At 41.8% G+C, this 15,000-nt stretch overlaps 1 protein-coding gene across 1 annotated transcript in view; it reads left to right on the top strand.

Moving 5' to 3' along the window:
- Positions 1–8,223, top strand: part of LOC143034529 (potassium channel subfamily K member 15-like) — a 74,931-nt gene extending 66,708 nt beyond the window's left edge. Inside the window, exons 5-6 of the mRNA XM_076200706.1 lie at positions 3,748–3,927; positions 6,696–8,223. Coding sequence (XP_076056821.1) covers positions 3,748–3,927; positions 6,696–6,986 — 471 coding nt within the window. The 3' untranslated portion in view covers positions 6,987–8,223. The remainder of the gene's footprint in view (positions 1–3,747; positions 3,928–6,695) is intronic.
- Positions 8,224–15,000: the final 6,777 nt, after the last annotated feature.

Raw genomic sequence — 15,000 nt, 5'->3', positions numbered from 1 at the left:
CAATCTGAGTGAGACTCTTGTACAACGCCATCACGTAGCAAGTCGTCAACCAAGGATTGCGCTACAAGCCGACAAAAGTGAGGCAGCTTGTAAGAGGGTATGTAAACAGGTCGAACACCTGGCTGAAGATCAGTGCTATGAAAAAGCACGATCCATAACTCCTAATGGTTCACCAGGTAAAGCCAAAGCTTGACGGTGGGTCACTAACAGGTTAGTGAGACGAGGCGTCACCTCTAAAAAGTCAGTCTCACCTACAAATGTTGCATACTGAGAGGCCAATGGTGCTGTGTCACTTACTTGTGGAGGCCGTAGCACCGAAGCTGCTATAATAGGAGGCGAATCCTGGACGGTGTCAACGTCAACTACGGCAAAGGAATCTAAATGACTGCCAGGAGAGAGGGTGATAGGAGCGCTAGTGACGTTGGTTACTATAGCTGCGGTAACATGATCCTCACGAATAGTAGAGATAGTTCCTCCCAATGCTAGACGACGAACATGAACAGAGTCCGGCTGGGATAAGACGTCAGAAGCAACTGGGGCACCTGAAATGCGCACTGGGACTCGAACTGAACTTGAAGGTCCAATATAATGCTCGCCTATAACAGAAGTAGCACAAGAAAGAATAGGAGAGCCAAAGAGATTAGAACTCTTTGAAGGCAATTTGTATGGTCTAATCATGCACAGAAGGGGAGCTACATATGAAAACTGGCCTATCCGTTGTAGGAATAACAGAATTATGAAAAGTCACTACACGGCGCCTAAGAGATATACCTATGCCATGAGCTGTAAAAGCGTCAATGCCCAAGAGGCAATCCCACATAAGAGCAATGCCCGAAACAACAAAAGTAACATGGAAAACGGTAGCATGAGAGGGAAATCTTAAGGGAATGCGAGCAGACCCAAGAATAAACAAGGGAGAACCTTGTACAGAATGTAATCTATTACAAAAAAGGATATAAAGGGAGATTGTACATATCCCTGAGAGCGTAATAAGCCCTTCTACCTACTAGACTACATTCTGTACCAGTATCTACTGTGACTGAGGTAGGTGTGTTCTCTGTAAAAAATGAAAAGTGAGTAATTGAGAAGACTCAGCAGCCATCAAAGGGATGATCTAAGACCGGCTATTACAGGTCAATTACTTGGTTTGTGCCCAATAGGCACTGGTGAAAATAGGACTGAGTTTGCTTAAGTTGACGTGAGGTCTCTGCCTTAAGTTTCAGAATATTTGAACACTGATCAGTCGAATGTTTACATTGACCATGGATATGACACTAGCTAAGTTTATCCTGAGGCGTTTTTAAATAGAGGCCATGCGTCACGTTAGAAAAGGCATAAGATAAATTTCTACGGACAATGGACTGCTTTGACTTGTGCTCGTGATGCTTACGGCGAAAGCAAAAAGAACTTGAGTGACCTGATTTGTTACAATAAGTACTTGTAAGTACATGTGGTGTAAATGTAAACGAAGGAGTGCTATGAGTAGGTTCTAATGACTAAGAGGGTGGAGAAGGAGAACTAGGAACATTGGCATGTTGTTGTGTTTTGTTAATACACAAAGAGCCACAAGGCACTTCCTTTAGTTTACTTGAAAGCCGTGTTGCAAAAGACAATAGGGACTCATCCGCCTTATATCTGGGAGAAGAAAATTTTCTCCTTTCAATAGGTACCAGTAATAGTAAACAAAAAAGAAATTCCAAAATAAGAAGGAATCTATCCAAAGTGATAGCATCTTTATCTACCCAATCTAAATAAAACAATGACCCAAGGCATCAAAAGCAATATTGCTGGCTTGAGCCTGAGCATGCATATAGTTAAGAGTACCCAATCGGGATGTAAGAACATCAGTTAACTTAAAGCAACATTGAAAATGATCACTTACAGGGGCATCAGAAAAGATTTTAAGGAAATTACTGTAACTCTGAATAAATCATAAATATAGTTCAATGTTTTGAGGTCAAGGCATGAGGCTGCCATCATTTCAGCTGCCAATGAGTTAGGAACAAGTTGAGATCTCACGAATGAGATATTCTTAGACCCGCAACTAACATTAGTATTGACTATACTATGTTTGCATTGCTGTATGAATTCTGCTGCTGTATAATGGAGATCCTGAGCTGAGAATTTGACTATGGAAGGCTCCTGATGTAAAAAGTAAATGTATGAGCCATCGTCTGAGATGAAGTTTGGGGACTAAGGAATGAAGGAAATTTGGGCTTAGGCATATTTAAAGGAGAACAAGGTAATTAATTCACTCTTAGGTAGCATTAAAAAAATCTTAATACATACAGTAATTATTGTGACCGCTTAAAAAAACACATGCCCCACGAAGAAAAAAATTGGCTAGTAATTGCAGTCTCACCTGGAAAAAAAGTAAAAAACACCAATTCTCTATAAAAGAATATTGAGGGAAAACGGCACCGCAAAGGGTGACTATAAACAAACACGATGAAAGCAAAATGGCCGAAAAACGTAATCAAATATAACCGCCGGATAATAAAGGCAACAAGACTTGATTAAAAAAGAAAGAAAGAAAAAAGAATGTACACTAAGTCATAAAAAGTTTACATGGACTATCACTGAAATAGTAATTGAATATATAGTTGTCAATTAACAATCTGACGTAATCAAGCTCTTCAAGAGGTAGCGCACTGAAGGGTGGCTAGGACACCGGAAATCTTTCACACAACCTAGGCGGGACCAGTAATCCTTCTATATCCAGGCATCAGACTAAAGCTGACACACGCAGGAATAATAGGCGATCATTTTATGAACACAGATGACGATAATAGAACCAAAAGTCCAAACAGGAAATGCTAAGCTGGAGACCACATGGAACGTACACAAAAAAAAAAGAAAAAAAAAAAAAAAAAAAAAAAATCACACGGCTCGGACACGTAGAATGCACTGTTCCTGAACACCAGCTTACAAATAATTTCAAAAGTAATTGTAAAAAATCCCTGACTGAAAAAAAACATACGCAATATGCTGGCCAGCCAAATTTCACTAAAGTTCGTATCACTCAAGAATCGTCCAAATGTTAAAAAAAAAAAAAAGCGTATAGCAAGGAAGCTTAACTTTACCGCTGCCACCACATGTTGTAGGGTGGCTAAATAAAAGCATATTAACAATATAAAAGAATGTATCAAATCACAATTTGATAAAGCACTGCAATATAGAAAAGGGCGTGCGTACACCGGAGGCAGAGTTACAACTGGACGCCACGCCTTGTCTTGGCGCGAAACATATAAGAGTTCGCTTCGTTCTCCCTACAGACTCGTGTATAAATATTGTAAATAAATAATACAATCAATAATGAACTTAATGTCTAACAAAACCTATAATAATTAATTGTATAATGGAGAAAATATACAACTCCTAATTGAACAATACGTAAGTATAATACATAACAATAATTGCACGATGCTACAACGTATCACACCATTACACCAGTCTGAACTCAGTTTTAGCCAAAAATGACTTAATAAGCCAAAATCAGAGACATAAAGGGAATGCAACCTATCCAAGGCATCAAAAAGACTACCAAATATTTTGGTCATGTCATAGCTAGCTGCTGTTTCGGATGTAGGTATAAACCCAGACCATTGAACAAAATTCATTGAAGGACACCTTAAAAAAGTATGCTGAATTCTTTATTACTTTGGCTCTTCTTTTCTTTTCTTACAAATGGCTTGGGTCGCTGATTGTAATGCCCTCTTTCCTTTCTCTCCTCTTTCTTCCCTACAGGTGATTGTTGGAGCTTTCGGCGGCGACCGGAAAACGATACCAATCACGTGGTGTCTCATCATCCTCGCTGTCTACGTATTGGCTGGCGGCATCGTCTTTGCTCACTGGGAAGGTTGGAGCGTCCTCGATGGCTGCTACTTTTGCTACGTGTCGCTGGCGACCATCGGATACGGCGATCTGGTGGGTCACTATGTGAGGGGGCGAGTGTAGTGTGGGAGCAGGTCTTGTACAATAGTGGTAGAGTTATTTCTACAAGTAGAACGTCAAAAGACAGCAGCAAAGAAAGCAGTCAAGAAACTCGTGGGGGCAACCTACTGGAGCCGTGGTGGGGCGCGATAACAAACGACTTCATCCAATTTGTGTTCATGATTTCAGTGAGGCGCATATAGCGGTTGATCTGAACTGAGGAGGCTGAACCCGTTTTCTTTTGTCTCCCATACCTATGCGTTGCTGTTCTTTAGCCTCTTGGAATGGACAGCTTCAACGCTGAATGATAGGGCATGCACCAACTACCACTAGTGGTTTGTGGCCTCACTTGTGAAATGGTGTATTGTAATTCACTGTGATTCTCTAAGCAAGCCGAAAACCAGGCCATGAGGACTAGTGCTGCGGGTATTCTACTTAAGCTAGAGGAGGCCTCGAATAAGCCAGAAAATAAATTCTTGGTTCAGCGCTATGGATTCCTAAATCGGCTGCAGTTAGTCTTGGGGTATGACAACATAAGCGAAAACAGTAAGATTCTGCGGTAAGAGTCCTTTAATTGCCTTATGAATAATGAAATCCTGTTTTCCTTCTCGTGTCACTGGCTTATTGATCGTAGTATACGTGCATAAATTGACTATAGAAACTGACGGTAATATAAATGTATACAAATGCATAAGGTGAAAGGCTTTGGTAATAGGTAAGATTAATTATGTGATTATTATTGATTTATTAAAAAAAGAAAATAGAATATACCTGATGACTATTGAAAAGGAATATTGTTTGCATAAAGTATATTTACAGAGAAATGCATCACTTACAATATAGGGGTTTCTTTGATAACACCTACTGCGTAAAGTTAAGTCACTACAGAACTTCCGATGATGTCGGGGTGATGGCGAGCGTCGGCGGTGGGAGTTGTTGAGCTGCTCTTGGAAATCACTGGGCTGAAAAGCGAGTCGGGAGACGGGTTCAGCCAGTCTATGGGTATAGATTTTCTTGTTAACATTTGATGTAGTAGGATATTCGGCTGTATCAGAAGCCATGAAATCCTCTGCGTACTTAGTTCATCCAGCGAAATATTACTCTTAACACTCAAGAGGTTGCGCTGGGTGGCAGGCGATAGTTGTCGATAGAAGAGGTGGCCGAAAAAGAGTTATTCGAATGACGCTTATGCTTTTTCGAACAGCCTCCTTATGGTGAACCGCAAGTTAGATGGGTTCTCATTGCTGAGTTCTTATTTTGGCAGTAGTTCCTGGAGGCGAGCAGTTTCTGAAGAATCAAGTCGGAGAGAACAGCTGGCTTTAAATCATTGCAAGAAGTAGCAGATGATGGGGGTGGGCTTGAAGATGGTATCTGAGACCTGGAGAAGGACCTTATGTGGCAGTAGGCTGCTGGCATGCGATAAAATCGTTTGGCTGGTGGTGATATGGATAGCCTTGAAGTTACACTAGATCAGGGGTTCTTAACCTTTTTTCTCCAATTCCCCACTTTTTAGTGAGCCAACTCTCAATTTCCCACCACAGCATCAGTGACAACAAGAAGACACCAGAAACAAACAAAAAGAAACAAAAACACATTGTATAGACACGGTAAAGGAAACATGGACTGGAGGTGAAGCTTTATTCCTGACGTTTCGTCTAACGACTTTCTCAAAGGAATGAGCATACTAGAAACATACAGAGATTATAAACCCGCCTGTATGTATCTAGTATGCTCATTCCTTTGAGAAAGTCGTTAGACGAAACGTCAGGAATAAAGCTTCACCTCCAGTCCATGTTTCCTTTACCGTGTCTATACAACTTGTTCACATGGATTTTCAAAAACACATTGATTAAAAAAAAAAAAAAAAAAGACAGTGGTTCTTCTGTCCGACCGGTCATTCCCCACTTGGCAATTCCGCCATTCCCCACCAGTGGGGAATTCCCCACAGGTTAAGAACCACTGCACTAGATGATAGTGAACCACAATGATAGGTCGTGGTTTGAGAAGGAAGGTACGCGGGAGGCACTAACATCCTGTGAGTGTTCGTCCGTCATCTTGTCGTAGTCGATGTGTAGACGATGTTGTTAGTGGGCTCCGGGCAAGCCCGAGGCAGCGGGATGGGGCGGGAAAGCAGAGTGGCAGGGTTGTAGTGGGCCAATGCTACCAAATTGTTGTGATTCCTCTAGCAAGTCGAAAACCTGTGGGTCGCTTAGCCGGCATTCTGCTTAAGCCAGAGGAAGCCTTCTAACAAATCGAAAACTGAATTTTCGGGGTCAGCGCTGTAGGTCGCTTTATCGGCTGGAGTTAGTGCATGGGGAATCACAATATAGGCGAGGACAGTAAGATACTGCAGTATAAATCCTTTAATGGTCTTATAAATAATAAAACTCCTATGACCTGTTTTTCTTTTCCGTGTCAGAAATTGACCAGAAAATTTTATAGTAATAAGACTGTATACAAATACACAAGGTGAAAGCCTCTGGTTTTATATTAGATTGCTTATGTGATTATTATGGAATTTTTGACAAAAATAGAATGTACATGATGATTGTTGAAAATGAATACTATTTGCATCAAGGTAGAGTGTATGAGTTACCTTGATAGCACCTGCTGTATAAGGCTAAGTCACTACAAACTATCGCTATAAATTTCATTCGGTATCTTTTCATGACTGGCTGGTTTCTATCGATTTTTTTTTGCGAGATTAGAAACCCGTCCTTCCTCATGCAGATCAAATGATGCACCTTTCTCTCCTTTCGCAGGTACCAGGACGATCAGTGGTGTCGAACAGCGAAGATTCTGAGGTCGAATACAAACAGGTGTTGTGCACCGTCTACCTGTTGGTGGGAATGGCGCTCGTTGCCATGTGTTTCAACCTCATGCAAGAAGAAGCCATCGAGGACATTAAGACCTTCTGGAGAAACCTCGGATGCATGCGCAAGGCGAAGAAGGAGGAGGAGATGGAAGCGACATTGGAGGATGAGATGGCTGAGAGGGAGGCGAGTAGGAAGGAACTGGAGATGATGGAAGGAGCGAGGTACAGCAGGAGGTGAAATGGAGTAGAGCGGATGAGTACAGCAAGTACTGGGGTGGAGGAGAAAGACAAGAAGAAGAAAGGCGGGAAATAGCAACAAGTGACCACACGAGGTTTATCACTGGGATGGCATAGAACAAGAGGACAGACCGAAGCAAAAGTGCTCATGAAGGAAGGGAAGGGGAAGGCAGAAGGAGGGAAGGGCTAGTGGCGGGGGCAGAGACGGTGGAGGAGGTGGAGACTAGTGAAACCAAAAGGTTAGTGGAGAGAGAAAGGGGCGGAAAACAGGAGAAGAAGAAGAAAAAGTCGCGGATGAGAGACGGGGAAGAGAGAAGCTGATGGGAGAGTAATCCGTCTCTGAAGCCTTCAGAATATCCGGATCATTCATCTCCGTGGAGACCTGGAAACATCTGCACTTCTAAGATTGCCCGATATCTCTAGACTTTCTGAGATCTCCAAATTATTTGGTAGTTTACATGTCTCGCGATTTCCTCTGAGATCATAGCAGACTTAGTCTCTAAAAAATCCTGTGGTGTGTGGAAATTCAATGACTAATGTTATCTGTAGAATTTCTGATTACCTGGAAATTTTCAAGGTTTTGTTGATGAGGGTAGGGTTAAAACGCGATGAGGTAGACAAAAATGCAGTGAATTAAACTGAGAAAGAAAAGGAAGGAGAGGAGGGGCAGAAGAGAGGGAATCAAAGATCGGCTCACAACTGTCCACCGCTGTTTCTAACAGTTACTGACGACAGCAGAGGACGTATTTGTTTCAGTGGCATATGTGCAGTGCATCAAAGCCGCCTGATTTCTCTCATACGTTGTGGAAGTGTTAGTGATGGGAACAACCGCTGCCTATCCTAGTGATAGACGACGTGGCTGCCGCTACACCAGAACATGATGTCAGTGACAGTGTGACGTAGTGAAAGGACGCTGTGCATGGCGAAGGAGTGGCAGGAGCGCAGTAAGCAATATACAGGCTCTGCATGTTTTAGGTGACCGTGTGCTACTTTCATAACCCCGGAGGCGGACTTCCTCGAGTGACGTCACCATTGTGTTAATAGTGTTGTCATCATATAGTGTTACCCTGGAAAACGTGTCTTCAGAGCTCATGTTGAGCAGTGACCAATAATTTCCCTACAGTACTCTGACGCTTGTGGCAGAATTCAAAGTCTTCTGCTTCTAGATAAAAGCAAAAGTCTTCTCATACCAAAGTAAAGGGTGATACGATACGATGACAAATGTAGGACTTGTACGAATCACTATATAAAAAGATATCCATCTGGTTCTGATTGTTAGATTTAAGACCTTCTGGACACGGACAGGCGTCTAATGTCCAAGTTCCATGGTATCGTGTCACACACGCTCTCCAGCAGCTATACCTTGTCCAGCAAGAAAGGACACTTCACCCGCCAATAACTAGTTAAGGCTAAGACTCCTGTGATTCCTAATCACACTTAAATCAACCTGTCAGAATGCCTAAACAACTTACGCACACAAACACACACAAACACACACACACACACACACACGCACTCTCTCTCTCTCTCTCTCTCACACACACACACACACACACACACACACACACACACACACACACACACACACACACACACACACACACACACACACACACACACACACACACACACACACACACACACACACACACACACACACACTTATTCTCGGTGGCGCGGTTGATAGAGTACTGGACTGCCAGTACGGAGGTGTGGCAGTACCTGGTTCGAATCCTGCCCAGGGCCGAAATTATTTCGGTATCGCTGCGCTTCGGGTCGTTACTCCGACTCTTGTGGGCGGGGAGTTGGGTGTGTGTGTGTGTGTGTAAGGTCATAGCATTACCCATAGATCAGTCATACGAGCTCTGAGCTCTCTTCCAGGAGGGAAATAGCTGTCGATCACGAGTCCAACGCGTGATCCAAAGACCAAGGTGAATACACGCGAGCGCGCGCGCGCATGTGTGTACTTGCTAGTCTCAACTGCTCCATCATGCATCTATAGAAACAATTATTTTGCGAATAGTGGTTTAATGTCCATCATTTACTTGTATCATTTATGATGGAGACAGGTGGAAGACCCCTTATCAAACGCATCATCATTTCTGCAAATGTATATGCCTTCCATCACTGGCTCATTACCAGGGTTGCGTCATTCAGGTAATTACATTTTTTCCATAAATACTCGTAGGTAATCCTTCCTTGAAAAGGAATAGGACGAAAGTCGAGAATGAAGAACGGCGGAAGATGAGACAATGAGTGAATGTCTTAGAGATACATGCAATTTATAGATATGGATAGAAACAAGGATGGATGTTATCTCGCCATCGACTTTTGCGAGAAAAGGAACATATCTGAGGACTTGGAGGCGAACTCCCCCAAAGGATAAACGATTTTATGAAAGGCCGGTTCAAGAGAATATTGGAGAAGGACGAGATGTCAGCAAGTGAATTTTATTCGTGGGTGTTTTATTTATCAAACCTGTGATGGAAGAAATGGGTTTTAGGGAGTAGGTAGTATACGCATAAAGGCTGCACCCACAATATGCTCTCAAAAATGCATAATAGATTATATCTCCATTAGTCAAGATAAACGATTTTATGAAAGATCGGTGTAAGAGAACACAAGGGAAGTGTTTCTGATGTGCATAAATGACATAATGGGCAGTGCAAGCTGCACCAACGGTGTTTGCAGATGACCCAAAAATTATGAAAATAGTAAAGGATGGGGAAGAGTGCTGATTGTTTCAACAGGATCTAGACAATATGTATACGGGGAACCAATTGTAAAAGAATAAGATTAACGCAAATATGTATTGAAAGCGAGCAAAAACTTGAAAAAGACTTTGAATGAATTAGTCATTGGTTAAATAATTCAGTGCAGAATCAAAATCAAAAGAAGGATCTGGGACCATCACATATAGCTTGTCAGCTGACAAACATATCGGCCAAATCTTAGGCGAAGCATTGACAAGAAGAAGCAAACAAGAATTGATTGGGAGAATACGCAAGATAACCACCAATTCAGTCTCCGTCCTTACAGATATAACGTATGAGGAGAGATTAAAATCATTGAACCTGCCGTTATTGAAAGGAAGATTATGAAGGAATGAGATGATAGTAGTGCTCAAGTGATTTAAAAGAGATGATGAAACGAACAGCTTGGGACGGGAGACCGTCACGACGTCATAGGAACAAATTAAAAGCAAGGTGAAGCAATCGTATTACCGACTGGATGGCGCGAGATGGTAAGTGTGGACGAGGGGGACCAGACACAAGGTGGAGAGACGAAATATAGAAGTTTTCAGGAGTGACGTGGTAGAGGTTGGTGTAGGCGTGAGATTGATTGCAGTGTTTGGGAAAGGCCTTTGTTTAACAGTGGATTCCAAATGGCTGACTGATCAATTGATTGACTGACTGGTTTACTGAAATTCATTCAGGTAAGCACATACAAACACACATACAAGCACACACACACACACACACACACACACACACACACACACACACACACACACACACACACACACACACACACACACACACACACACACACACACACACACACACACACACACACACACACACACACACACACACACACACACACACACACACACACACACACACACACAAACAAACAAACAAACAAACAAACAAACAAAAATACACACACGCGCGAGCTCACTTCTCCCCCACCTTTTCACTTCCCTCAACAGACTTCCCCCCTATCCCATGCACCTCTCTCATACCGTCTTCCTGTCAACCCTATCATACGGGTGATAGAGTCGCTAATTCTAATTCATCACCCGAATATTGATTCCTACGAACAAACTGGCAAATGCTGTATCCTCGTTAGATGTACATATATTTATAGGTGGGCACATGGGGAAGAGTTAGCAAAAGCGAATTTAAGTTTATGCATGAGAATGTATGAGAACACATGGCAGTGGAGGAACTCGGCATGCCCCGTCGTCTAGTTCCTATCCAAGCTGCAACTTCCATGATAGCCCTGATGACGGTCCTAGGACCAGGACCGAAGCGTCGGGCAGTAAACCTCTCTCATTGAGTCTGGCGTTTACGTTTCTCCTTCGACATATATCACACAGAGATCTCACTATCGGAATGGAAGAAAAGCAGGTAAAAATGGTAACTACGGCCCTAAGAAAGTACAGTATATATTATGATGAGGTTATACATACCCTTCTGTCATCAGTGGGGATTTTGGAAAGGAACCAAAACACCCATTGGGACAGTTGACGATGTTGGTGTTCAAATATTCTGATATTATATCCTAAGACCACTGCCCCTTTGAATTGTTCATATTGGGGAATATATTCTATTAATATGAATTCCACTATCTTCCTTCTGATCCCACAACCAGGTTTATATATGAGATCAGCTTTGTCTCAGTCGAGAGAGTGATAAAAATTTACTCACGTGTTGGAACAATGCTGAACTCTTTTGCCTGTATCTGATCAAACGTTTGTGTTCGTTCAGCCTTGTCCCTAAGTCTCTACCTGTCTGGCCAATGTATGCTAACTTAAAATCCTTACATGGGACCGAATAAACACCTGGATTGTGTTCTCCTTTCAACCTTTGACAAACATCAAATTTTTTATTTATTTATAGTATTCGGGTAGTTGTGAACTAAAAGTAACTTATCCTTGAAAAAAAATTGAATACGTGGCTAAACGAATCAGAAAAGGAGACAACAAGGAACTTTTATGGATAGGATGTTTGGTAGTATTGGAGAGGGTGTTGAAAAAACTAGTTCTGGTTTGGCTGAGGGCTTTATCCAGGAACCAAGAAGGGTAAGTTACTTTGGTAAGTTTGGACCTGATGTAATCTAATTCTTAATCTACAAATTGGGGGCTACAAATCCTAAAACCTCGGAGAAAAAGTCCCGAAGCTACACTTCTTTTGACATTGTCGAATGTTGACTGAAAAAATTAAGATAACTGAATGAATGGGCATTTTTTTCTATGGACCGTGAAGAAAGTCTATTCCCATTCCTCATAATTGAAATATCGAAGGGTTTCCTTTTTTAGATATACATTTCAAAGTGGCAGTGGTCTCTGAACATAATATCAGGACTTTTGATCGCCAACATCGTCAACAGATATCTTCCACTTGACCTTAAGATCGAGAGAAAAGGTTTACCCGATTTTGACAGATCACTGGAAATTCCTGGCTGGTGACGTCACTTGGAGGGCAAGGGTCACAGTCACAGTTCCATTGGCAATTAGTATATACTTTGGTTTTCAAGCTGCCATGTAACTTTTTTAGTGGGAGATTAATGTCGATACACAGAATACCTACTTAGATGCCTTTATAAAGGAGAGAGAACTCCTTCAAGAAAGAGCAGAGTGGAACAAGGAGGGAAACATCGTACTTAACAAGGTAAAACATGTTGGGGCTAGTGCGTATACGAGGAGAAATCTTATCCATTTTTTCACCATCTAAGGTGGATTACATAATCAGTGGAATCACCGTGAAGCGATTATCTGAAGATAATATTAGCCAAGCGTAATTTAAGTCCAAAAGCCTACCTCTACTTGCGTAAAAAGCGTAACCTACTATATCCATCACTTACCTATTTAAATCGATGGATATTAGAAATTAGTGTTAAGTCAGTGGTGTTGCACACATTTCTAAGTCTACTAAAGGACAAAGCTGAGTCAATGGATGAACAAATGCGACTATACATTATGTCATTTGAGGAATGTCGTGTTGCACAAGTTTGGTTCTATGACAAAGGTACAGAGACACTATATAAACCCAAGTCACATGTCCAGTGTATTATGATAAGAGGTAGTTACTAGAGTAACTAAAGAACTATTGTTTGATTTGGTAGCGAGGTGTGGAGGCAGCTGGTTTTCCTATTGTTGCTATGGTCCTACAAATATGATCCTCTGGAACAACATTAGTGTACGAACTAACGATTCCTACTTCAAAAATCCAGCTACGCCCGATAGAGAAATTCATGTGATTACCGATGCACCATATCTGGTAAAACTTATAAGAAATAATTTCCTTGATTCTGGATTTGAGCTCGAGAAAGGAGAGCATGTTTACAGTGGATGTGTGTTAGTTGATCAACAATGGTAATGGCAAACACGTTGTTAAATCACAGTATTTATTTCACAGCACCAATGTCACTAGCTCACACACACACACACCTCTCAGGTCTCGCCTCTCAAGCTTCTCAATGCCTTCTGATCCGCGTTGATGCACGTCACCCTTTGACTGATGGCGTGCCCGAGAGTTGTTTTCACTCAATTTATTTATAAATATTTCCTCGCACACAGAAATTAACATATACTCAAAATAATACAATAATTTAGATTTAATAATATTAATAATCTGTGTTCCATTCATTCAACTTTTGCGTTTACAAATAAATAGAAATGATAATTAATTATGTAAACAGAAATGGCAATTATGCTTTCTTCGAGAAACTTCCATACATGATACGCCTACTAACACACACACAAACATCCAATTGCGCATCACTTTTATTTCCTACATGTATACACAATGCTTACAGAATTAATAATGACTAACATATACTACAAATGCTCGGCCAACTATCTGTCGCTGACCCCAGCGATATACAGTGGGATTTGACATCAAGATACATTTGGAATTTGAATTAAAAAATAAAAATGGAATTTGCCATCAAAGATACATGAGGAATGGTGAACTAGAATTAACATGCATACATAAGGAACTGTATATACATATAAACATATTATAATGTTAAAATTTGGAAAGGACGGAAGTGGAGAACACTTTGGCAGCTGTATGGGTAGAGGGTTCAAGAAGAATGACGGCTGCGAAGATTATACGGGTGGGAGACAGGGGACGTTGAATGGGGAAGAGAAGGAGGAAGGGTGTCTGTGGAAGTCGGAGGGTCATTGTCACAGTCTACACCACGGGGGAATAGCTTAAGGGTGTCCAGGTGCATGATGGATTCTGTGTCTGAATGTAAATGTTTCAATTTGACTTTGTAGGTTCGAAGGCGAGGACACGGAAGGGACCAAGGAATTTTGGTGAAAGCTTGGAAGATGGAGAATGGTTCTGGGCATAGACGATGTCACCTATTGCAATGTTAGATTCTCTCGCGTTTTCATTGTGAAAACGGGCCATCTCGTCTTTGGCGAGAGAAGGAAACTGAGTATTTCTCTTGAAGAGAGAGCTGAAATTTGAAAGTGAAACCTTTACAAAATCATCAAGGTTGTAAATTGGGCCTATATCTGAAGCAAGAAGGTAATATGGGAGTCGCTTGTCGGAAGCAAAGATGACAAAGTGAGGCGACTCTGATATGGACCTATTGATGGCACGGTTGAGGCCATTGGGTCGGATCTTTGAGCTGCATGAGTACGCGCATGAGTAAGAGTGACTGGCTAAGGGAGGGAATTTATAGCAACAATATTCCTAGAAAGTGCGCCAGCAACATTGTCTGCTGTTCCGCGCACATAAGAGAAGGTGGGATTGAATTCCTGAATGGTCAAGAACCAGCGAGCAAGTTTTCCGGACAGGTTCTTTCCTTTGAAAAGGTGAAGAAGTGCCTGGTGGTCTATATGGACTGTGACAGGATAGCCTAGTATTATTTCCTTAAAATGTCGAAGAGCATATATAACTGCTAAGCTTCAATTTCTGTGACAGAATAGTTACGTTTAGCTTTGTTAAGGAATCTGCTGGTAAAGGCAATGGGGCGAAGGTGTGTGTCTTGTTCTTGCATAAGGACAGCACCAAGACCTTGGAAAGAGGCATCGGTGTAGAGAATGAAAGGTAAGTCATAGTTAGGAAAAGCTAAGACAGGAGCAGTGGTAAGGGCATTCTTTAAGTCTGCAAAAGCTTGTTCCTGGGCAGACGACCAGTGGAAAGGAACATCTTTCTTTAGCAGTGAAGTAAGAGGAGCTGCAATTTTAGAATAATTGCGGATGTACCTTCGATAATATCCTGAAAGTCCAAGAAAGGAGCGAAGGTGCTCAATGTCCGTGGGACGAGGGA

Source organism: Oratosquilla oratoria, chromosome 17 (genome assembly GCF_046742065.1).
Source record: "Oratosquilla oratoria isolate Oo_2021 chromosome 17, ASM4674206v1, whole genome shotgun sequence".
Lineage (NCBI taxonomy): Eukaryota > Metazoa > Arthropoda > Malacostraca > Stomatopoda > Squillidae > Oratosquilla > Oratosquilla oratoria.
This window is presented reverse-complemented; position numbering and strand designations above follow the sequence as displayed.